Source organism: Miniopterus schreibersii (assembly GCF_964146895.1).
Source record: "Miniopterus schreibersii genome assembly, chromosome: 4".
In the NCBI taxonomy this organism is placed as follows: domain Eukaryota; kingdom Metazoa; phylum Chordata; class Mammalia; order Chiroptera; family Miniopteridae; genus Miniopterus; species Miniopterus schreibersii.
The window spans coordinates 23,059,060-23,084,586 of NC_138105.1; the positions used below are offsets into that span (position 1 = coordinate 23,059,060).

General features: G+C 36.0%; 1 protein-coding gene across 1 annotated transcript in view; it reads right to left on the minus strand.

Moving 5' to 3' along the window:
• Positions 1-25,527, minus strand: part of SEC24A (SEC24 homolog A, COPII coat complex component) — a 70,878-nt gene that overhangs the window by 25,012 nt on the left and 20,339 nt on the right. The window contains exons 3-15 of the mRNA XM_081134141.1: positions 25,348-25,518; positions 23,732-23,809; positions 22,783-22,943; positions 22,314-22,486; positions 21,461-21,563; positions 20,047-20,173; positions 17,768-17,877; positions 15,132-15,244; positions 12,668-12,786; positions 4,304-4,359; positions 2,994-3,200; positions 2,037-2,157; positions 1,122-1,280 (exon numbers count right to left, since the gene is read on the minus strand). Coding sequence (XP_080990267.1) covers positions 1,122-1,280; positions 2,037-2,157; positions 2,994-3,200; positions 4,304-4,359; positions 12,668-12,786; positions 15,132-15,244; positions 17,768-17,877; positions 20,047-20,173; positions 21,461-21,563; positions 22,314-22,486; positions 22,783-22,943; positions 23,732-23,809; positions 25,348-25,518 — 1,698 coding nt within the window. The remainder of the gene's footprint in view (positions 1-1,121; positions 1,281-2,036; positions 2,158-2,993; positions 3,201-4,303; positions 4,360-12,667; positions 12,787-15,131; positions 15,245-17,767; positions 17,878-20,046; positions 20,174-21,460; positions 21,564-22,313; positions 22,487-22,782; positions 22,944-23,731; positions 23,810-25,347; positions 25,519-25,527) is intronic.

The following is a 25,527-nucleotide window of genomic DNA, read 5'->3' on the forward strand; positions in this document are numbered from 1 at the left end:
TCTCCTACTGGGGATCAAGCCCACAACCCAGGCATGTGCCCTGACTGGAAATCAAACCAGTGACCTCTTGGTTCATGGGTAGACGCTCAACCACTGAACCACACCAGCCAGGCATATCTTTCCACTTTAAAAAAATTATTGCTTCATACCCTCTTACAGAGCAATAATATTTTTTCCCCCTTCTTTTCAAGGGAGAGCGTGAATACAGTCCCCCGCTACCACAAATTATACAGTTGAGTTTCCCACATTTGGGGAAATCGCTGGGGTCAGCACATCCAGAATGCAATGGATAAGCCTCACCCTGGGAAAACCACCTTCATGATCGTGGCATCTCTTCTGCCAGGTAAGTATAGAGCAATAATATTTTAAAATCTGAGTAAAAGATTAGGAACAGGTTGAAAATATGGAGAAACGCTGCATCAAGAATTATAATTTCCCATTTTCATAAGAAGATAGTTATCATTTAGCAGCCACAAAATATTTATCCTGAAAAACAAATTGGACATAGCCATTCTGAAACTGTCAGACTATTTCCAAAGCACGTTAGTAGCAGGTGAAGGGCGATAAGAGACTACCTTAGAAGATCTCCTACTTGTGGAGATGGATGGTGGTAATGGTTGCACAACAATGAGAAAGGGCTTAATACCACTCAACGGTACACTAAAAAATGGTTAAAATGGTAAATTTTATATTATGTATATTTTACCACAATTAAAAATTAATTATTTAATGGTAAATTTTATGTTATGCATATTTTACCACAATTAAAAAAAAATTGTTTAAAAAAAGGACCTTCCACTACTACTGTTTAGTAAGTGAAATAAAAATCCATCAGTAATATATTTTATGTTCTTTGGAGATATAATCTTTTTTTGTTGAGATATAATTCATATACTATAAAAATCACCCTTTTCAAGTGTACAATCCAGTGGTTTTTAGTATATTCAAAATAGTCCCTTAAAAAAAAAAGTTTATTCTTATTCCTAATTACATATTGCATCAGAGTAAAAAAAAATATCTCAGAAGAGCAAATTTTGAGATGAGGTAAAAATATGTGTATTTACTGGTGGTATCAAAAGCAACATATACTCCTACATAAATGCAAAATATAGTACCCCCACCTTTAGTGCACCGAATCCTCATGACTGCCTCAAAGCCAATCTTCCGGGTGAGGTATCTGTGTAGCTCCTTCTGTAATTTCTGTACCTGGACTGGGTTGTGCTGGTGGTGGTAAGAGGGATAGTAATAGACACTACCTGCTGAATACCGAGAAATACAACCTGGAAAAGAACACACACTCCTTTTAAATTCTGCCATTGACTACCATTACTACACCAAAGTAACTACAGGCATCTGAATCAATCTTTCTTTAACCTCCCCAGATACTGTTAAAAGAAGAATATTTCACTCCTTTAAATAGTAGCATATAAATGTCTCTATTATAAACTTTCAGAGTAGAAGACTGTAGGGTTTATAATAGACTAAACTAACTCTCCCAAGGGAATTAAATTTCTTTCACTTTGTCTTCTATTTATTTATTTATTTTATTTTAAAAAAAATTTTTTTTTCTTTTAATATATCTTTATTGATTTCAGAGAGAGGAAAGGAGAGGGCGAGAGAGAGATAGAAACACCAATGATAAGAGAGTCACTGATCAAGTCCGCAACCCGGGCATGTGCCCTGACCGGGAATCGAACCCCGATCGCCTGGATCCCAGGTCGACGCTCAACCGCTGAGCCACCCCCGGCCGGGATATTTATTTTTTTAAAATATATCTTTATTGATTTCAGAGAGAGGAAGGGAGAGGGAGAGAGAGAGATAGAAACATCAATGATGAGAGAGTCATTGATCTGCTGCAGTCCGCAACCGGGGCATGTGCCCTGACCGGGACTCGAACCCTGATCCCCTGGATCCTAAGCCGATGCTCAACCGCTGAGCCACGCCCGGCTGGGCACTTTGTCTTCTATTTAGAATACCATTATATAAATATCATTTTGACACTCCTTTGAGAAAAATAATCATTGGGAAACACTTACCCAGAGAAGCCAGATCCGAATACTGTCCACTAAGAAGGAACAGATCAACAGCTACCTGCTGACCAGAACAGTCCAAGGCTAATTTCTTATAGAAGTCAGTGGATGGCGTTAAGTGAATTTCCTATTAATAATAAATTAAAAAGGAAAAACATTTTAAATCATTAAGTTGTCATAAAATTTAAATTTCTATCTATACATACCAAGGTGTTAACAATTATCCTTGGGTATTCTACAAAATCCTTTTACTTTTACTTTGGAATATTTCTGGTTTTTCAGTAAGAAACATGAACTGCTCAAGAGTTTTTTTCTTTTGTTTTACTTTTAAAAAGAAATAAATCTGTTATACTAATTTCAAAAATCTATTAAATGCTTAGTATGCTGGAAACGGTTCTAAACAATTTATGTGTAATATCTATTTAGTCATTTTAACTACCATAAGAGGTGGGTACTATCATTATTTTCACATTATAAGGGAACAGAGGGGCAAAGAAATTAAGTAACTATTCAAGCTCACACATCTAAAAAGCAGTGGAATCTAGGCAGACTGACTCCAGGACCAACACCATAATCATTATAGATTATGGCTTCTCATAATCTTTTGAGAAATATACATCTCAAACTAAGTTTATAGACACAAGATGCTCAAAAGCAATGCATAGGAGTCAAGCTACCAAACTATGAGTATTTTTTACTGGTTCTACTTTGTCCGTAGCAAGCTTATTCTCTTAGTCTGCCTTTCTCATCAAAGGCAGGCTGCATTGCTAATGGCCTGCTAAAGATCTAAAAATGAGGTAGAAAATTATGTAATAAAATAGAAAAGTCTACATAAGAAAGAAATGCTTTATCTATTTCCTCATATTCCCTCCTCTCCACAACTGAAACATAAATAAAAAACAAGCTGTGTGGTCAGACAGAGCACCAGCATAAATCTTTTCACAGATTTGATGACCTTCTAACCTTAGCAGATGACCTTTGGTTGGGTTCCTCTCGTGGTTTCAGAGCTCCCACCCCAAGAGTTGGGAGTTGTGTTTGAAAGACAGTCATTCGACCACCAGTTGGGGACATCAGCTTAAAGGCAGCCTGAAGTGCAGGACCCAAGGCACTCTGGGTCTCCAGGGTCTTGGTGAACATTTGTGGCAAAGTTTTCAGTAAATCTTGGACAAGCTTGTGAAATAAAGCAAGAAAATTCAGAAGTGTTATAATTGAAAAAATATTTTTCACAGAAAGTCAGCAACTAATGTAACAGACAAGACATCAAGTCATGATGATGGTCAGAGAATCTACAGACAGTACAGTAAACAATGAAGTTGGTCAAATGACAAGAAAGCCATTTTAAATAAACATTATAAATTGGCAAGCAAGACAAATAAAAATTGGGGCCTTACAGTTCTTGCACATGCAGTAGTCCAGCAAGACTATAAGTCCAAAATGTATCCAAAAGAACCATCACAGTTTAGAGATTTGATTTATTTTAATGCCATGAAATATGGCCTTCTCAATCACCTCTACACACTGTATTCTTTTCAGATCCAAAGTGAGTTTAACTTTTCACTACTGCAAAATCTAAGATATCCAGTAAATTTGCAAACTAGTAATAATCACAACAGAAGAAAAACAAAACGAATAACAACTACCTATTTAGGTTAGGATGTACGAATAAAGAGGAGTGAATGGGAAAAAATACATCGCACTATTGCGAAGTCACCATTGCCAACTGCTGAGACCATAGACTTGCTAGTTAAAATGTTACTCCTACGGCATAAATGCATATACAGGGTAGACAACATCCCCCCTTCAGACACATTCTGTTCACCTCTCACTGTATTATGTCATGGCAATTTCCAGGCAGGTAATAAGAGTTTCTTCTGAACTGACCCCAATGACACTCTGCGAATCAGAAAAGCACAGGGCACTGAAAGCAGCCTAGCTAAAGTGCTTCTAAGTAGTGACCAGAAACTTATCTCAGCAACCCTCCCAATTTCCCAAATGGCTGGAAAGGCAGATTTCCTTCAGGTTTTCCTCCTTAATGGAATAGGCTCATCTTCTATCCAACTACAAATAACTTGCTACATTAGACTTGAAAGCAATCAGTTAAGGGCAAACTCAAGGGCAGTTCTTCTGATGAATTTTAATTAATAGCAAAATATAAAATGCTATACATCTTAGAAATGTCACAGAAAGAAGCAAAATTTTACTCAATGTTTATTTCAAAAATATATTCCTTCAATATTGCAATTAAACATGCCAGACAGGAAAAAGTGCCTTACCTCTTTACTTTCATTTAAATTTACTAATAGGTTCTCTGGCATAGGTATAAAAATATCTGAAAGAAGAAATAAATTTTTAAATTGTTAAAAGTGTTCCAAATACTTAATACTGCTATAAGTAACTATGCCCATACTTACAGAAAAGCCACTTCCTCCACTACTATAGCACATGTCTATGTATGTATGTTTTAGGTATTCATTGCAACTTAACTGTTCTTGTAGAAAAGGTAAATAGCCTCCCAATTAGACAATATTGATCTATAAGCACTCAGTAAGGGTTTGCACAAGGGCTCTGCTTCTTAGGTTAAAGACAATTCAGAATTCTGCTTTATGTTTTTGCTTAGTCCTGGAAGCCAGCCAAGGAAACACTTACTTAAAAAAAGCAAAAAAAAAAAAACCAGCACCCTGCCGGGTGTGGCTCAGTTGTTTGGAGCATTGTTCTGTGCACCAAAAAGTTGCAGATTCAATTCCTGGTCAGGGCACATGCCCAGGCTGCGGGTTCAATCCCCAGTCAGGTTCCATACAGGAGGCAACTGATCAATGTTTCTCTCTCTCCCTCTCCCTTCCTCTCTAAATTCAATAATATTTTTAAAAGGTTGACTCAGATGACACAGGTTGACACAAGAACACTCTGTCTTTACATAGACATAACACAGCCCATCAAGAGACTGTCACTCAAAAAGAGAATACTTTCTCATAAATAAGGTGCCCACCAGTACCTCCACCTATGGGACTACAAAATCAAATGAATCAGAAAGTAGACTACGTCAGATGAGCTTCTCAGGACTCAAATTTACTCTTGCTTAGGAATTAAATTACTTTCCTGAAAAGGAAGCAAACTGAGAAGGAAATATGGGTGATGGTGGAAGATTATGAGGGGTACCATTTCCTACATTAGTGTACTGCTTATTATTACAAAAAAATAAGCTTCATTATAATGTTTATAAAAATACCAACAAATAACTTGAAACATTAAGTATTTACTTTAGCTGACATATAAAAAAATATACTGTTTAGATTTCTTCCTTTTTTTCTTTAAAATAAAAATTTTAGTCCTGGTCAGTGTGGTACAGTGGTTAGAGCATCAGCCCACACATCCAAGGGTCATGGGTTTGATCCTTGGCCCAGGTTGAGGTCCATGCGGGAGGCAACCAATCGTTGTGTCTCTCTCACACCAATGCTTCTCTTTCTCTCTGTCTCTCCATCCTCCTCCCCCGTTCACTGCTTCTTAAAAAAAAATTAAAATTTTAATAAGTTTTATTTATACAATTCATGATTTTTAACAGATTCAGAGTTGTACAACAGTCACCACTATCTAATTCCAGACCCTTTATCATCCCCAAAAGAAAACTCTCACTGATGAACAGTCACTCCTCACTTCCCTGACAATTCCCAAAGCTCTAAGCAGCCTCCAGTTTGTCTGTCTCTGGATTTACCTATTCTAGACATTTCATACTAATGGATTCACACTATGAGGTCCTTTTAACTTAGCATAGTTTTCAAGGTTCATCCATGTTGTAGCATCTAGCAGTACTCTCATCCTTTTATTATATGGATATACCACATTTTGTTTATCCATTCAGCAAAAGATAAGCATTTGGGTCATTACTACTTTTTGGCTATGTTGCTAATGGACATTCATGTATATATTTTTGTGTAGACTGTGTTTAATTTTCTTAAGTATTGAGTGGAACTGCTGAGTCATATGGAACTCTATGTTTAACTTTAAAAGAACTGACAGGCTGCTTTACATAGTAGCTGAACCATTTTCCATTCCCACTGGCAGTGTATGAGAGTTCCAATTTCTCCACATCTTTGCAAATACTTGATTATCCTTTCTTTCCTTTTTTCATTTCAAAATTATTACTATTTTTAAATTACAGTTGACATATATTATTATATTAGTTTCAGGTGTACACTCCAGTGATTAGACATTACATAACTTACTAAGTAATCATCTCAATAAATCTCACAACTATCTGATACCATAGTTATTACTGACTATATTCCCTATACTGTACTTTACATCCCCATGACTATTCCATAACAACCAATTTGTACTTCTTAATTCCTTCACCTTTTTCACCCTCCCTAATCTTCCTCCCATTTTGAATTGTCAAAATGTTCTCTGTATCTATCAGTCTATTTCTGTTCTGCTTGTTCATTTGTTTTTTAGATTCAGTTGTTGATAGACATTTATTTATTGCCATTTTATTTTCATATATTTTTGGTTAAATATGTTTTTATTGATTTCAGAGAGAGGGGGAAATAGATGATTGATAGATAGATGACAGACAGACAGACAGACAGACAGACAGATAGATAGATAGATAGATAGATAGATAGATAGATGATAGATAGATATAGACAGACAGACAGACAGACAGACAGAAACACTGATGAGAAACATGGATCAGCTGCCTCTTGCATGCCCCCTACTGGGGAATCATGACTGCAACCAATGCATGAGTCGATGCTCAACCACTGAGCCACCCCGGCTAGGCTTCTTGTCATATTTTTTATCTTTTTTTCTTCTTCTTACACAACACCCTTTAGCATTTCATATAATACTGGTTTGGTGGTGATGAACTCCTTTAGCTTTTTCTTGTCTGGTAAGCTCTTATATCTGTCCTTCAATTCTAAATAACAGTTTTGCTGGGTAGAATAATCTTGGTTGTAGGTCCTTGCTTTTCATCACTTTAAATGTCGAGAAATCAGCTTACAGTCTTATGGGAACTCCCTTGTAGATAACTAAATGCTTTTCCCTTGCTACTTTTAAGATTCTGTCTTTAACTTTTTGCATTTTAATTATGTGTCTTGGTGTGGGACTTTTTGAGTTCATCTTGTTTGGGACTCTCTGCACTTCCTGGACTTGCATGTGTTATTTCCTTTACCAGGTTAGGGAAGTTTCCTGTCAATTTTCCAAATCGGTTTTCAACTTCTTGTTCTCTCTCTTCTTCTGGCAACCCCATGATGCGAATGTTGTTACACTGAAGTTGTCTCAGTCTTACTATCCTTATTTTTTAAAATTTCTTTTTCTTTCTGCCGTTCTGATTGGGTGTTCTTTTGCTTCCTTATAGTCCAAATTGCTGATTTGATTCTTGGCTTCCTCTACTCTACTATTGATTCCTTGTAAATTATTTTTCATTTCAGGTATTGCATTCTTCATTTCTGACTGGTCCTTTTTTATGTATGCTGTTGAGGTTCTCATTAAATTCCTTGCACATCCTTATAATTCGTGTTTTGAACTCTGCAACTAGTAGATTGCTCGTCTCCATTTTGTTTAGTTCTTTTTCTGGAGTTTTGTTCTGTTCATTCATTTGAGGCACGTTTCTTTGTCTCATTTTGGCAGCCTCCCTGTGTTTGTTTCTATGTATTAGGTAGAGCTGCTACGTCTCCCAGGCTTAGTAGAGTGGCCTAATGAAGCAGGTGTTCTGTAGAGTCCAGTGGCACAATGTCCCTGATCACCCAAGCTGGGCACTCGAGGTTTGTCCCCTGTGTGAGTTCTGTACACCATACTCTTGTAGTTGAGCCTTGACTGCTGTTGGCACATCAATGGGAGGGATTTAGCCCTCGGATGATCAGCTACAAGCACTGGCTATGGCCACCGACCGATGACCTCTGACAACTGTGAATGATCAGCAGGGCAGTGCAGGGGCCCATCTCACAGAGCAAGACTTACTTCAGCGGGGCTCTGGTGCCCACAGAGTCTGCCCCTTGAGTGTGTCACTTGTAGAGGTGGTTGGGTGGTGATGTTTCAACATGATCTGAAGATATCTACTGGGTGTACTGGCTCTGGGGCCTCCTGGGAGGTGCAGGCCAAAGTCAGCTGCTGCCTGTGTTCTGCCCAGGACCTCCCTGCATGAGCTACAAAGCCATCTGTAGATAGCTGCTACTAGTGCTGGGCCTGGAGGTGGCCAAAAGAGGCCAAGCTGTGAACCAATGCCACCTGCTACCAGTGTCAAGCCTGGGGCCAGTTAGTGAGAGGTATGGGGCGTATTGAGGCCAGATGCTGCTTGAGAAATTTTAGGAAAATCTTAAGCATGAGCCAAGACAGGCCCTTTCCTATGGAAAACCCACTGGAAAAAGTTTGGGTGGGCCTGAAAGATGGGTGGGGCAGGGCAAACAGTGTGAGCCAGGTCGATGGAGTGTTAGATATTAAACCTGCCCCCTGGCTCTATGCGGGGAGAGCTCATCAAAGGAACAATGGCCTCTGATAGCACTTCTGTCTGGAAGAAAGCTGCCCCCTCCAAGCTCTTGCCCTGATGCCAGACAATTCAGTTCCTCCCCGTACGTCTCTGGTGCCTTTCAAGCTGCTGCCCCAGTCCTGGAGCTCAGAACTGAGTCAGAGTAAGTCTGTGTGCAGGCCCGTTAGAGGAACTGTCTAGGACTCCACCAGCGCTCTATCTCCCTCACTCTAAATCCTTGCTAGTTTTTACAACCAGAAGTTATGAGTACTTCTCTTCCTGACACTGCAACCCTGGGCTGGGGACCCCTTGCTCCTCAGGGGGTACCTCTGCAACCAAGATATCCCTACCAACTTTTATTCACCACATGTAGGTTTGGAACCAACTTGTTCTGTGTCTCTGTCCCTCCTACCAGTCTTGATGTGGCCTTCAATTCCCTAGTTGTAAGACTTCCATTCAGCCTGATTTCAGGTAGTTCTGAATGATGGTTGTTCTGTTGTTTAGTTGTAATTTTGATGTTATGGGAGGAGTGGAGTAATGCGTTTACCTATGTTGCCATCTTGCCTGGAAGTCCTGTTTTTTCCTTCTATGTGACATCCAGCAAGGGATATTCCATCTATCAGCTCATGTATAACACTGAGAGGCTGGAACACAACAGTAAATTCACAACTTGACCCGCCATGAGAATCACCTGTTTAGATTTTACTTTATGCTAAGTAAGTATCTGGGTGAACAGATTAAGAATGATCTGCTGTGAATATTTAGAACCACCAAGATGGAAGTGAGCTCTCCTCAATTAAAGAAGTATAGTCAATCCACATTGTTCACTGATTCCTTACTTGTGAATTTGCCTACTCACTAAAATTTACTTGTAGCCCCAAAACCAATACTCATGGTGCTTTCACAGTCATTCACAGACATTCTGAGAGAAAAACATTGAATTTGAAAGTTTGTTAACTGATGTGAGGTGGCATCTGGTGGTTTTCATTTGCATTTCCCTGATAACTCAAGTGTTTATTGGGCAACTGTATATAGAGAATATTATGTCAATAAAAGTATATTTATTCAACTCCTTTGCCCATTTTTTAATATCTTTATTGATTTCAGAGAGAAAGGGAAAGGGAGACAGAGATAGAAACATCAATGATGAGTTATTGATTGGCTGCCTCCTGCACGCCCCCCACTGGGGATTGAGCCCACAACTCGGGTACGTGCCGTGACCGGGAATCGAACCTGGATCTCCTGGATCGTAGGTCGATGCTCAACCGCTGAGCCACGCCCACTTTTTAATTAGGTTGTCATTTTTTTGTTGAGTTGTAGTTCTTGATATAATTGAGATGTAATTCTCTGATCACATATATGATTTACAAATATTTTCTCTCATTCTGTGGGTTCTCAGTTCACTTTCTTGATAGTGTCCTTTGAATTTAGCATGAAAGTTTTTAATTTCGAAAAAGTCTAATTTATGCTTTTTCTTTTCGTTTGTGCTTTTGTTGTTATATTTAAGAAATCATTACCTAATCCAAGGTCACAAAGATTTATTTCTATATTTCCTTCTAACGGTTTTCTAGTTTTAGTCTCACACTCAGGTCTATGATCCACTTTGAGTTAATTCAAATGTATCATCTTAACCATTTTAAGTGTACAATTCAGTGGTATTAAGTAATGTTGTGTAACCATCACTATTATATTTTCAGAAGTTTTTCAACATCTCAAACACAAACCCTATATCCATTAAATAATAACTCGCTATTCTTCTTCAACCCTATCCCCTAGTAATCTGTGTTTTACTTTCAATCCCTATGAATTTGCCTAATCTTGGTACCTCATATTAGTGGAATTATACAATATTTGTCCTTTTGTGTCTGGCTTATTTCACTTTATATGTTTTCAAGGTTATCCATGTTGTGGCATGTATCAGAATTTCATTTTTGCCCTGGCTGGTGTGGCTCAGTTGGTTGGAGTGCTGTCTGCTACACAAAAAGGGTGCAGGTTCAATCCCTGGTTGGGGCGTGTGTGGGAGGCAACTGATCCATGTTTCTCTCCCTTTTCCTCCCTCCAAGATCAATTTTTTTAAATGATCATTAAAAAAATTTCACTGAGGATAAATAAAATTCCATTATATGTATATACCACATTGTTTATCCATTCACTCTTGATGGATACTTGGGTGGCTTCCACCTTTTGACCTTCGTAAATAATGCTTCTTTTGGGTATATACAGGAAAGTAGAAGAACTAGATCACAATGGTAATTCTGTGTTAAACTTTTATAGCAACTGCCAAACTGTTTTCAATAACACTGCACCATTTTTATTTATTGTATTTATCTATTAATTTCACCCATCCCCCACCCCCTCCCATTTGGCAACCCTCACCTTTTTCTCTATATCTATGGATCTGTTTCTGTCATGTTTTATTTATTAATTTGTTTTGTTCTTTTAGATTCTACATATAAGTGAAGTCATGTTGTTTCTCTTTCTCTATCTGACTTATTTCACTTAGCATAACACCCTCTTGGCTCATTCATGCTGTTGCAAATGGCAAGATTTCATTATTTTTTATTGATGAGTAATATTCCATTGTGTGTATATACACATACAGACACCACATCTTTATCCATTCGTCTACTGATGGACACCTTTCCATATTTTGTCTACCGTTAAGTACTGATACAATGAACATAGGGGTGCATATATTTTTTCAAATTAGTGTTCTTGTTTTCTTCAGATAAATATCCAGAAGTAGAATTGCTGGGTCATATGGCATCTCTGTTTTTAATTTTTTGAGGACTCTCCACACTGTTTTTTTATAGTGGCTATAACAGCAGTGCCACCAGCAATGCATCAGTTCCAACGTTTCCACATCCCTTCCAATATCTATTACTTTCCCTTTTCGGATAATAGCCAAACCAGTGGATATGGAGTGGTACATCATTGTGGTTTTGATGTACATTTCTCTAATGACCAATAACATTAAGTACTTTGTCATTACTTCCTTGTTGGTCATTTGTACATATTCTTTAGAGAAATATCTATTCAAGACCTATTTTTGATGTTATTTTGTTGTTGCTGTTGAGTACTTCTTTAGATGTTCTAAAATTTAATCCTTCCTTAGATATGATTTGCATATATTTTCTCCCATTCTATGAGTTGCCTTTTTTATTGTGAGTTGTCGTTTTTACTCTCTTGATAGTGTTCTTTGATATACAATAGTTTTTAATATTGATAAAGTCCGTTTTATTATTATTTCTTGCTGTCTTTGCTTTTGGTGTCATATCTAGGAAATCATTGCCAAATCCACTGTCATGAAGATTTTCCCCATGTTTTATTTAAGAGTTTTATATTTTATAGTTTTAGCTCTTATGTTTAGGTCTTTCGTCCACTGAGTTAATTTTTTTTGGTCTGGTTTAAGGTAAAGTCCCAACTTTATTAATTTACATGTTCAGTATTCCCAGAATATTTGTTGAAAACACTGTCCAGCCCTAGCTGGTTTTGCTCACTGGTTAGAACATGGGCATGAGAAATAAAGAGCTGCAGTTAAAGGGCCACAGATTCAATTCCCAACAAGAGCACATGCCTCAGTTGCAGGTAAGCATCATCCCATGCACCAAAAGGGTGCCAGTTCAATTCCTGGTCAGGGCACATACCCAGGTTGCAGGGTCAATCCCCAGTAGGGACGTGCAAGAGGCAGCCAATTGATGTTTCTCTCTCCCTTTCCCTTCCTCTCTCTAAAAAATTAATAGAAACATATTTTTTTAAAAAGACTGTCTTTTCCCATTGAATGTTTTTAGCATTCTTGTCAAAACTCAAATGAACATACATATGCTATGGTTTGTTTTTGGGTTCTCTATTCTATTCCATTGGTTTAAACGTCTATCCTCAAATACTCTTTGAATAAATAAAGGAGAAGGGAAAGGCAGTCAATTTGAATTTTAACATCAACTTGTTTTTGTTGCCTTGTTCATAATTCACTTTACCTCCATAACTGTTTCCTCTTTTATTAAATGAGGGACTGAACTGAAGGACTCTTACAATTCCAACAATCTTATGATATTACACTCAAGGTTTTCCTCAATATAGTAGTTATACCATACACTCCTAATTTGTCAAATAGTCATGAAATATTTCTAAAACTACAAATGACTAAGTTCAATAATTTAAAGTGTATAATATATACCTTCAATATCTGAAACTATTAGCATCTGAGGTTGAGAGAGACCTTCTTGAAGACTGTAGAAGTGGATTGTACTATCAAATGTTATGAAGCCAATTTTTGTCCTAGTGTTGCCAGGAAGCCTAAAAATAAATTTAGAAAAGTATTAAATCAAGTTTTCTCATATACATATACACATATATTAAATATCTAAGAGTTAACATGTAACTATCTCCTTTTCTATTACGGAAATTGTCCCAACATAAATGTTTAACCTGCCCAATATTTAATCATCATGAAAACATACTCTACTCAAGTGAAAACATTACACATAAACCAAACAATCAACAAAATCCAGTAATAATACAGCGATTCAAAACTCATTACACCTATATATAATTATACAATCACTTGGGAAATGGCATATAAAAATCCTGGAAAGCATAAACAAAACTTTGTAGATGGTTTAAATTTATAAAAATACATTATAGTCTGGCTGGTGTGGTTCAGTGGTTGAACATCAATCCAGGAACCAAGAGGTCAATTCCCTGTCACGGCACATGCCCAGGTTGCAGGAATTATCACCAGTAGGAGGGCAGGCAGGTGGCAGCCAATCGATGATGTTTCTCTCTCATTGATGTTTCTATCTCTCTCCCTTCCTCTCTCACTAAAAATCAATAAAAACACATGTATTTTTTTAAATCCAACTTACTTTTCCCAAATTTTATTTTTTTTAATGTTTTTAAAAATTTACTTCAGAGAAAGGAAGGGAGAGGGAGAAACAGAAACATCAATGATGAGAAAGTCACTGATTGGCTGCCTCCTGCACACCCCCTGCTCGAGATCAAGCCCAAAACCTAGGCATGTGCCCTGACTGGGAATCGAACCTCAGTCTCCTGGATCATAGGTCAATGCTCAACCACTGAGCCACGGTGGCTGGGCTAAATACTTATTTTAAAAAAAATACATTCCAAATTACTATATACCAACTCTAAAATGTAATAGAAATTTAGGTACTGCGTATGTTTTTAAAATTTTACCCATGCTTGGGTGAATTGGTGGACTCTTCCTCAACAATCCCCATATGCAACGTACAACATTAAAAGTACAATTGCTAAAGAAGAAGAATCTCGTACCCTTTGGGACAATATGGATGGACCTGGAGAATATTATGCTAAGTGAAATAAGCCAGGCAGCGAGAGAAAAATATCACATGATCTCGCTTATACGTAGAATCTAAAGAACTTAATAAACTGATGAACAGAATAGATTCAATGACATGGAAGCATAGATGAGACTGATGAATGTCAGAGGGATGGAGGAGGGCGGGTGGGTGGAGGGGGAGAGAGTAACCAAAGAATTTATGTGCATATATACACAACCCAAGGACATGGACAATGGTGGAGAGAGGGACTGGGGAGGGGGAAGGAACAGGGTGGAACGGGTCATTGGGGAGAAAAAGGGACATCTGTAATATTTTAAACAATAATAAAATTAAAAAAAAAAAAAAGTGCAATTGCTAGCAAGAACAAGGATGCCCCTTATTGTCAAGGTGAAGGAGTTAATCTGTTTCTGATGAGATTAGGTTTTCCACATTCTTCCATAGAATACAAGAATACTATAATTCATTATGATAAAAGGTCACACGAGCATTAACAGGTTATTCTAAGTATCTAAGCACCATTTAAAGTACAGATATTTTTTAAAATAAACAAATAAAAAGTAAAGCACAGATATTTTAGAGACTTAAGAGCTATGACAGTCAAATGCAATGTATGAATACAGTTTAGGTTCTTATCTCAACAAACCTACAGTAAAGAAGCACTTTTGAGACAACCAGGAACAAAAAGTGAACTGGGTATTCATTAGTATTATGAAATTATTGCTAATTCTGACTGGTGTTGACACTCGTATTTTAGTTAGGACTAAAATAATTCCAAGTATTTATAGGTAAGATGATATGCTGATTGAGATTTACATTAAAATACTCAAGAGGGGAAAAGGTATTTGTGTGTGATTACGTGAAGCAAGAACACTTGACCAGTGTGGCTCAGTTGGTGGGTATGTCCTGTACACCAAAAGGTGGTGGGTTCAATTCCCAGTCTGCGCACATACCCCGGTTTTGGGTTAAATCCCCAAAAGTTGGGGACTGTGCAGGAGGCAACCAATTGGTATCCTTCTCCCCCTCCTTCCCTCCCTTCCTCTCTTAAGATTAAGAAAGAAAAAGAATAGCTAAATGCTAAAAATGTTGAGGGAGGAGGGATGGAATCTGAAAGTTCATTACATTCTTTCTATTTACTATATGTTTAAAATTTTTCCATAATAAAAAGTTAATACAGAATTTCACAGAAAGCAAGGCTAAAGTTCACAACTGATTTAAGCAGGCTTTTAGAACATATTTAAATAGCTTTTTTTTTGTATTTTAGAACTACTTATCCATTTTGAAAACACTATTAGTTCCCAACTGAAGCTGAATTAAGATACTTACAAATCCAGATTGTCTAGCAAACTCTGGCAAACTGAATTCAAGTATCCAGTTTCAACTGCATTGTGAGACACATCAAATACAAAGAGGTACACTGGAGGTTGAGGTGGCCGTAACTGAAGAAAAAATGGATTTCATTAAATACAATTAATAGGATTAAACTTAAAATTATCATTTGTCATGTCCACATACAACAAAACAATAAAATGAGCATTATTTAGAGATTAAATGGAGACTATACTAAACAATGAATTAAGAAAATAATATAGAAAGAACAGAAATTTTAAAAATAGGCAAAACTATATTATACAGTTTTCAGACGCATACTTAGCGGGGGAAATGAGAATATGATTGCATTAGTTAGAAAAGTGTTTTCTCCAGGATGGGAAGGGAAGGAAACGTGAACAGAAGGACTTCTGGGAATGTAAGCAATGTTCAATTTCTTGATCTGAGTGGTGCTAACATAGTGTTTATAATTACTTGGTATCCTATATATTTTTGTTTTGTAGACTTTTCTATATGTGCATTATATTTCACAACTTTAGGGGAATTACAGTTCTGAAAGTAACAAATTAAGTTACCTGAGCTGGTTATTTCACAAACACATTTCGGCCAAGTTTCACAAAAATGTACAACTATATCTTTAAACTTCCAAATTCAAAGATCTGTTTTGAATTCAATAAAAAGCATCAAATAACCACAGCCAGAACTGGTCATATAGTGTACTAACTTTTATATATTTTTTGCACGTATCTCTTGCTGAATCATAGAATCTGTTGCCCAAGAGATAAGTCGGGAAGAAGCAAAATCTTTTGCTATAGGCAAGTTCCAAATTTAAAGAAAGCCATTTTTGCAAAACCTGGGAGATAAAAGAAAAGAAACCCAGGAAGGCCAATTCAAAAAATGCTTCTGCATTTTTTTGCTTTTAATTCAACAAAAGAACAGCTACACTGTAGAAAGCTATCACCAACCATTAAGCATCACAAAAATGTTTTCTACACTGAAATTTCTCTGTGGTGAAAAGATATGGAACCCTCATCATTTCTATACTAAAATGCTCCAATTGCTCAGGTAGAGAAAGACTATCTCACAAAAATATACTAAAATAGATTAAAAGTTAATGTTAAGTCCTATCTTCATATTCCTTTTTCCTTACAAGCAATTATGGCATGGCGAAAGAGCAATCAAATCAAAAGACCTGTAATTTAATGCAAGCTCTATCAATTATTAAAAGATATTTGGGCCCGGACGGGCGTGGCTCAGCGGTTGAGCATCGACCTAGGATCCAGGTGATCGGGGTTCGATTCCCGGTCAGGGCATATGCCCGGGTTGCGGGCTCGATCCCCAGTTGGGGGCGTGCAGGAGGCAGCTGATCAATGACTCTCTCATCATTGATGTTTCTCTCTCTCCCTCTCCCTTCCTCTCTCTGAAATCAATAAAGATATATTTTAAAAAAAAAGAAAAAAAGAAGGTACTTTAAAAAAAAAAAGATATTTGGCAAGTCACTTAACCTAATAAGTCTATTTCACATCTGTAAAACAGAATTAAGTGTATTTCTTTAGCTTTGTAATGATCAAAAATATAAGTGCTTTATAAAATATAAAGTGCTAATTAAACATTAGCATAATTATTATTTTTAAAATACAAGACCTCAGATACTCACATAAGTGTATAAAAGTACTTGCAAGCCCTGGCCATTGTGGCTCCATGGTTAGAGCATTGACCTACTCACTGAAGGGTTGGAAGTTCAATTCCTAGTCAAGGGCACATACCTGGGTTGCAAGTTCGATCCCTAGCCCCGACTGAGTGCAGGAGGTAACCAACTGTTTCTCTCTCTCCCTCTCTCTCAAAATCAATAGAAAAAATGTCCTCAGGTGAGGATTAACAACAACAAAAAAAGTACTTGCAAGAGGATGCTCATCACACAATTATTTGTAATAAAAAAGTAAAAAATTGGGGCCAGCTGGCGTGGCTCAGTGGTTGAGCACCAGCCTATGATCCAGGAGATTGAGAATCAATTCCCGGTCAGAATACATGACTGGGTAGTGGGCTCGATCCCCAGCAGGGGAAGTGCAGGAGGCAGCCGATCAATGACTCTCTCTCCCTCTCCCTTCCTCTCTCTGAAATCAATAAAAATATATTAAAAACAAAAAAATTGGCCCTTAGCCAGTTTTGCTCAGTGGCTAGAGCATCGGATCACAGACTGAAGGGTCCCAGGTTCGATTCTGGCCAAGGGCACTTACCTCAGTTGCAGGCCCGATCCCCAGCCCCATTTAGGTTAAGTGTGGGAGGTGAGGCAACCAATCAATGTTGTCTCTCTCTCCCCCTTCTGCTCTCTCTGAAAGACAGTGGAAAAAATATCCTGTGGTGAGGATTAAAAAAAAATTGGAAGTAACTTAAAAGTAAGTATGTTCCCAATATGATATTGCAAATTTCTGGATGAACACACAAGAAACATAAGTGGAACTTTACATACACTTTTCAGACTTATCCTTATATACTAATTAACTACTTTTATAATGAACATGTATAACTTTTATAAATTTAAAACCATAAAATTTTGTTAAAGGATGCTATATTGTTTTATTTAAACCCACTATTATGAGATAAATAAGGTATATAAAAAAATGAAAACTTACCATGTATTCTGAAGGAGCCATAAACTCAATTGTAGCATTCTGAACTTCAGGTCTTCTGTGAGGTTCTCCATAGGCTCTGGTTGAAGGGTTGTACATGAATTCTTCGGGAACTACGTAAGTTAACAACATATAATGATAAAACTGAAAGATTAAGTTTAATAAACCTTGTGTTTGGCTGTTTTCTTATTTAGTAATTTATAAATACTTTAATATAGACTAAATGTTACAGGATAATATATAAACTTGGTTTTTGAGATCCATTCAAGTTCCCCATATACTAAATGGCCCTATGTATGTCTTCTTTGATAACTAAATCACTGTGAGTTGTTTTTCCCCGTTTTCTAATATCCTCTTCATCTTAATTATCCTCTTCATCTTTAATTTTTTCCCCCCGTAATTTTTGTTTAAAATATTACAAATGTCCCTTTTTCTCCCCAATGACCCATTCCACCCTGTCCCACCCCCCTCCCCAATCCCTCTCCCCACCATTGTCCGTGTCCTTGGGTTGTGCATATATGCATATAAATTCTTTCGTTAATCTCTCCCCCTCCACCCACCCGCCCTCCTATCCTCTTCATCTTAATTCTTACTAGAGCGACTTTTCTAAAATAGTTTGAAAAAAAGATAAAAACTCATTAAACGTCAATCATTTTCTTAACAAGAATATTAACATTTGACACAGAATATGTACAGACTCTGGATGCTCCTAAAAAGCTATGGTAAAAACACTTCAAAGTTTAAAGTCTAAGAGTTTGGTGAATTTTATTAATTAATGAGACCTCTATGGAGTAACAGTTGTCTACCACTTATAACACAATGGAGCTCAGAGAGTATTTTCTAAATGAATTACCATTGCATCTGTCTTCCCACTAACTGCTTAGAAATTCAAATTCCTATGTATCTAAAGGGTAAGCCACAGTTCATTAAATGGTCTGGGCTGCATATGAAAGTGACTTCAACCTTTATTACAATTTCATTTCATATACTGAAGCACATATACATAAGATTTTAAAGGTGTACTGAACACTATACATTTATTTTCTGAATTATTATAGAATAAAAAGAATGCTCTTACTCTATCCTCACTTTCCTCTACTCTTTTACTGGTGACCTCTTGGTTCATGGGTCAACGCTCAACCACTGAGCCACGCTGGCCAGGCTCCACTACTCTTAAAAAATACAAACAACAAAATTGATTTTTTTTTTGGCCCTGGCCAGGCAGCACAGTTGCTTAGAGTGTCGTCTCGATATGCCTAGGTTGTGGGTTCAATCCCCAGTCAGGGCACATACAGAATCTACCAATGAATGCATAAATAAGTGGAACAATAATTCAATGTCTCTCCCTCTCTCTCTCTCAAATCAATAAATAAAGAAAACTTTAAGTGCTTTTTAGAGATATCTTAAATTCCTTTATTTCCCAATGCTTAATGAAATTTCCTTCCAAGCAGAGACTTAAATTTCAATGTGGGTATCAGCATACCCTTTTGCTTCTATAATCCTATTAAAGTGTTGGTTAGATGATGTTCCTCAAAAATAAACTGCAAAACAACTGAAAGAGATCTCCTCCTCCTCAATTACTGAGAAAACTACATTCAACTAACCTTCTAGCACTGCCCACCCTCACTTCATACAGCAGTGAATGAAGCTAATGCCAGCTATTCTGTGAACTTATTTTCTTTTACCCTAGAGCATCGATTTTCAACCTTTTTCATCTCACAGCACACATGAAATAATTACTAAAATTCTGTGGCACAACAGAAAATATACTTTTTGTCAATCTGACAAAAAAAATTAAGTATAACTTTGATTCTTTCACACCAGACGGCTATTGTTGTGTTGGCTGTTGTCGTTTTTTATTTGACAATCCAAGGGAAAAGAGGTCAATGCCTCTGACTAAACAGTCAGGTATTGTATGTTTCAAAAATTCTTGCCACACACTGGTTGAAAATCGCTGCCCTAGAATAAAGGCATAAGAAATATAAAAATATTTCTTAAATTACAGGCTTAAATAATACCATAAAATATGTTATTTATTATATACCCAATATAATAAATGTAAAAAGTGGTATCAGAGTAATATTATCACTTTTTTTGCTTAAGAAGTGTATAATTATTTATATGTAAGAATAAGTGCATAAAAAAAAGTTAACAGAAGCTATCTCTGAGTGGAACAATTATCGGTAAATAAGGGTTGTTGATTTTTTTTTTAACTTCACATTCGTATTATCCAATTTCCCTACCATGGAAGTAGAAATTATAAATGTTTCAAAAAAACATACCATCATTGACTTGGTAACATAAGTTACACTTCCATCTCCTTTGATCAAGAAAGCTGACAAAAGGGTTGATGTATGTCCTGCATGAACGGCATCTCACAATTGTACTGGAGGTAACCACAGGCAATTGCTGAAAAAACAGAACTAATTTTTTTAAGGCAGTGATCATCATGACTAAAGGTGAAGCATTAATTATACCTTCCAAATAATTGTTAGAATATTATAATTTTACCCTGGGAGAAAAAACCCAGGCTAAAAAGATGTGTCCAAAGTGTCACACACACAAAAATTAGTTAGCAGAAAGGTATTGAAATGAAGTCCTATTGCTTTTCTCCAGGGTTGGTCTCTTAAATTTTACCTTTTAAAAAGTATTTATTTTCTCATTAAACATTTACACTACAAAACCAACACAGAAAATTTACAATATATTTTTGAGATGAGTGGCAAAGGAATGATCAACATTCTAAAACAAAGGACCAACAAAATTATCTGAAAGTTTCTTTATGTTACATTAAGAGGCTTACTAAGTTCTCATGAAAGAATGGTCATATTCAACTATTCAATTAAACTCTGCAATTATGTTCCTATATACAGTTTATGCTACATTAAAAAAAAAGCCATAAAGTCTTAATATAAAAACATCAGTAAAGGCAATAAAATCCTATCATCAAAAGGAGGTTTGTTGCCCGGCCAATGCTGCTCAGTGGTTGAGCATCAACCCATGAACCTGGAGGAAGTGGTTCGATTCTCAGTCAGGGCATATGCTGGGGTTGCAGGCTCAATCCCCAGTGGGGGGCATGCAGAAGGCAGCCAATCAATGACTCTCTCATCATTGATGTTTCTCTCTCTCTCCCTCTCCCTTCCTTTGTCTGAAAACACATTTTTTAAAAAAAGAAAAAAAAAAGTTTGTTTTGCGAAAATCAATTCATTTACGCACTGATCCTCTCAAAAGTATATGGCCATATGTCAAGATCCCAGAGCCTTAGGACAAAAGTGAAAGGGCTTTTGGGGGGGAGGGGCCAGGTAGTTCAGAAGGATTTGGGTTCCTTTTTGTAAACAGCTTCTTAAAGCAACACATTTTATTCCAAGAATGGCAGAGCTGGGAGACTGAGTAAAGTATTTTAATAGGTAAATAATTTATAACTTTTAAAAATAATATGATTGACTTATTTCTTTTATTATCTCTATTCTGTTCAGTACCTCTTAGATTTTTTCAATAATATGCTTATTTTACTTCACTTTGAAAGTGTTTGGTACTAAAATTTTTGGTTACATTACAAACAAAACAATTTGTCAATGGTCAAATTCCTGAAGACAGATCAAACAAATTCTGTATGTGATTCTTGCGCTATCGTAAAAATTGCTCACCACAATGATAATTTTCTCCAAGACATTTACTTTCACTAATGAAACATACCATTAGGTCTTTGAAAGGATGAAGCAGCAGTCCCAAAGGAAGTTTGGCTTTATTCAGTAAGGCCTGAGTCTGAGGAATGCTAGTCAATGTGCATCGAAATAACCTATAGGAAAGTAAAAATGATGTATCCGTTGTTGCTATGATTACTTTTGAACAAAAAGAAAAGATTTAAAAGGTACACATTTTAATAGTGGATCAGAAAACAAATAAAATATTTCAAGGGGCTCTCTCAAATTTTATCCCATTTCAATACTTAAGTCCTATTCAGAAAGAGAAGGTACATGGTTACAATCTCTATTATATAATTAAAGGAAAGTCTCTTCTCTGCTTGTAAGACGGTCTAGACTATCAAATGACCCATTTCTTAATATAAATCTAGATTACAATAGTAATCTAGTGTAATCCAAATTGGATCATCATCCAAGGTGATGATCCAAATTTGCTGAAAAGTTCAGCTTTGCTGAAGGTTCTAATATACTATTTATAACAAAATTCAATTTATTGGAACAGCTTCACTATTACATTTAAATTTATATGGTCAATTTTAAGGGAGAAGGAGTATTATAATTATGCTTGTTATAAAACACAATTTAAAATGAGAGCAAATAAAGAATTATAGAATCAAATCTTTAGTACTGTAGACTGAAGAAACAATATAGCCACCATGATAATGAATGTCATAGTACCATTACAGGTGATTAGGGCAGCAATCACCCCAGGGGTTGCAACCCTATTTCTGCACTGAGAACATTTCAAATACCAATTAAGTAAACAATTTGCTCATAAATACAACTCCAAAAAAATCTGGAAAAGTTTTAGAATGAGTAAAATATAAGAAACACTAAAGCCTTACTCTGGGTTACAGTTGAGTCTCTGGATATCTTCATGCAAATTTGGAACTGGAGGCTGCAAAGGTGTTGCTGGAAGCATGTTTCTCTCGTGAAGAAGATTAATAACTCTTAGCCCCTCTGGATGTAGACTTAATCCACTCATGCTTGCGGTTAAATTATTAGCACCTAAGGGAGTCTAAAGATATATAATTTCAAAGTAGTAAGTAGCCTTTATAATGTCTTCAGTTGAAAACAGAAGTGTATAAGGACCTAGTTACTTAATTTCTCTCTAAATAAAACTGTAATCTAGATTTTCTGGTCAAATTTTTTTGGTTCTGGAAATATGTAACAAGACATAGGTCTTATGAAATAGCCATTATTATTCTAATTGGTTTAAAATGTTCATTATACACTTTCTAAAACTTTTTCATGTATATACAGTTTAAATCAAAAGGTGGAAAATAAGTAAAAAAACAAAAACAAAAAGTTTACCTGGGTAAAGGCCTGTGGCCCACTTGGATAGTTCAAGGAAGAAGGTGGCATTCCAGCTGTATTAGGTGGTTGTGTGTTCTGATAACCAGGTGGTAAGGAGGGATATGAATATCCAACACTTCGGTTCACTGTAGGATTCTTATTAGTAAGCTGTGGTGTTGCTAGAAACAAGGTAACTTTTAAGTTCTATTTTATACTCCAGAATACTTAAAATCAACACATAGATCCATTAAATTATAGGAATTATAACTCTAAAATCCTTTGGATAATTTAATACTTTCATTTATCAGTTTTGTAAAATATGACAAACACTAGCAACAAAGTAATAGCAATGATTAAAATCTATTTAATGTAGGTTACAACTATAAACACAAAAATTAAGTTTGGTACAGTTAATTTACTTTCACATGTACTAAACTTTGTATTCAGATGAAAATTCTTATCCAAAACAACTTTAATGAAAACACACTAAATGTTCAACTGGTTAAGTAAATTTAAATAGATCTAATTGAGCCTGGCTGGGCGTGTGTCACCAGTTGAGCATCTACCTGGGATCCAGGAGATCACTGTTCAATTCCCAGTCAGGGCACATGCCCGGGTTTCGAGCTTGATTCCTGGTCGGGGGTGTGCAGGAGGCAGCCAATCAATGATAACTCTCTCATCATTGATTTTTCTCTCTCTCTCTCTTTCCCTCTCCCTTCCTCTCTGAAATCAATAAAGATATATTTTTTAAAAATCTAATTGATAAAAATACTCAATAGTCATAACAACATCATAATAAAGCCCACCATCCCAATTCTGAGGGGGAAAACTAACAAAAAAAATCTATATGCATGGAGATAAAAAATGCTAACAGTAGTTATTATTGTGGGACATGATTATGAAGATTTCTTCTTTGTTTCCTAAAATGAACAAATATATTTTTTAAAAAACTTTCATAGCATCTCACCCAAGAAGCCACCGCCTTCAATTTCATCATAACTATTGTGAACCACCATAGATCCATTATTGGTACTTGATGTAATACCTAAGAAGGAAGTTTATTAATATTTACATTAGGACAATTGTTACAATTTCTACAAGGTTGGAGCTGATTTAAGATAACTTTTCAAATGACAAATATAGTTTAAACTGACAAATATAGTTTAAAAATTTAGAATTAATTTTAAGATGATATAAATTAATTAGAACTGCTTTAGTCTAGAGAACCACCACTAATTTTTTTTTTTTAAATCTTAACTTGTTTCCCTCTCAATTTGAAGAGTTAAAAGTTAAATGCCAGAGACATCTGCTTATGAAGAGTAAAAATTTACTTCTATGTATATATGCTATTTATGAGCTCTAATCCAGGTACAGAAGAAACAGAAATCAGTGAATAGCATCACCTTTTAGTACTTAAGTACAAAGGTGCTAACATTATTAATTATTTTAACACCAAATAGATAAGTTTAAAAGTTTCAATATAGTTGGTAACTTCTAATTCTCAAGGCCACCATCATTTTAGCTATGAGCTGATACAGAAAACTTATTAAAACTGTTTGCAGAGAGCAACCGATTGATGTTTCTCTCACAATGATGTTTCTCTTTCTTTGCTTTCTTCTCTCTCTAAAAATCAATAAAAATGTATTCTCTGGTGAGGATTAAAAAAAAAATACTTTGCAGAAACAAACAAAAACATTGTATATATTTTTAGTTGGTTAAAATTTTAAATAGTGTGGCAACCAGTGAAACATTGCTTTATCATTTTTGTTATTCATCATTAATACCATTCTTTTCAAACTACTCAAATCTTTTTCCCCCTACTTATAATTCTAAAAAAATGAAATGCTAGAAAAAAATATTTATTGTATTTAGTAGTAGGAAGTGGGCAATGGTTTTTTTCCCTTCTTTTCTGTTTTCTTGTTTCCACATCTTGCTGCAATGGTTATATTACTGCTAAAATCAAATCTCTTACTTTACAAAATATTTTTTTAAATTAATAAACATATTTTAAAGTTACAGCTGAAGAAGACATCTGTAATACTTTCAACAATAAAGATAGATTTTAAAAAATAAAAAAAATTTTTAAAGGTTAAAAAAATAATAAAGTTACATCTGAAGGCAATGCTTTAAATTAATTTATACAAAACTTCAAAATGCTTGTATATTTAACTTTTTATTTAGACTCATAAATATTTGCTAATATTTACAATAACAGTGGCAATCAAAATACTGCTTCCATGGAAAAGAGTCAATATATTAAAAAAATAGTTCTAATACCACGTCCAGAAAAGCAGGAACTCTCCTCTCACCTCCCTCTCCCGAAAGGCACCTAACTTTATAACCACAGCAATAAAAAAAAAAGTAAACAGCAGTGGTTCCCAAATGCTAGTCCACAGCTCAGCATACATAGAACAGTGGAACTCTGAGGAACTTCTTTAAACTCTAAATTTCTGAAGGCCAATCCTAGCCAAAACAACTAGATTTTCTGGGAAAATATGATACATATGCACAGATTTCAGATAATATTCATCCTTCTACCCTAGGTCAAATCTTTAGGACTTGACTTGGTTTTACCATGCTTACCTTCTTGGTTGATAGGTGAATTAAATGCGGGCTGGGGCACAGCCCTATGTGATGATTTCTGAGGACTAAGGGCCCTCACTGGAGGTGGCCCTCCAGGCGGAGGAGGCCCAAGCGGAGCTCCTGGTTGGAAAGTGGTAGGCAGAGGTGGGTTCACTAAGGGGGGTGCAGAACCTATGGAAA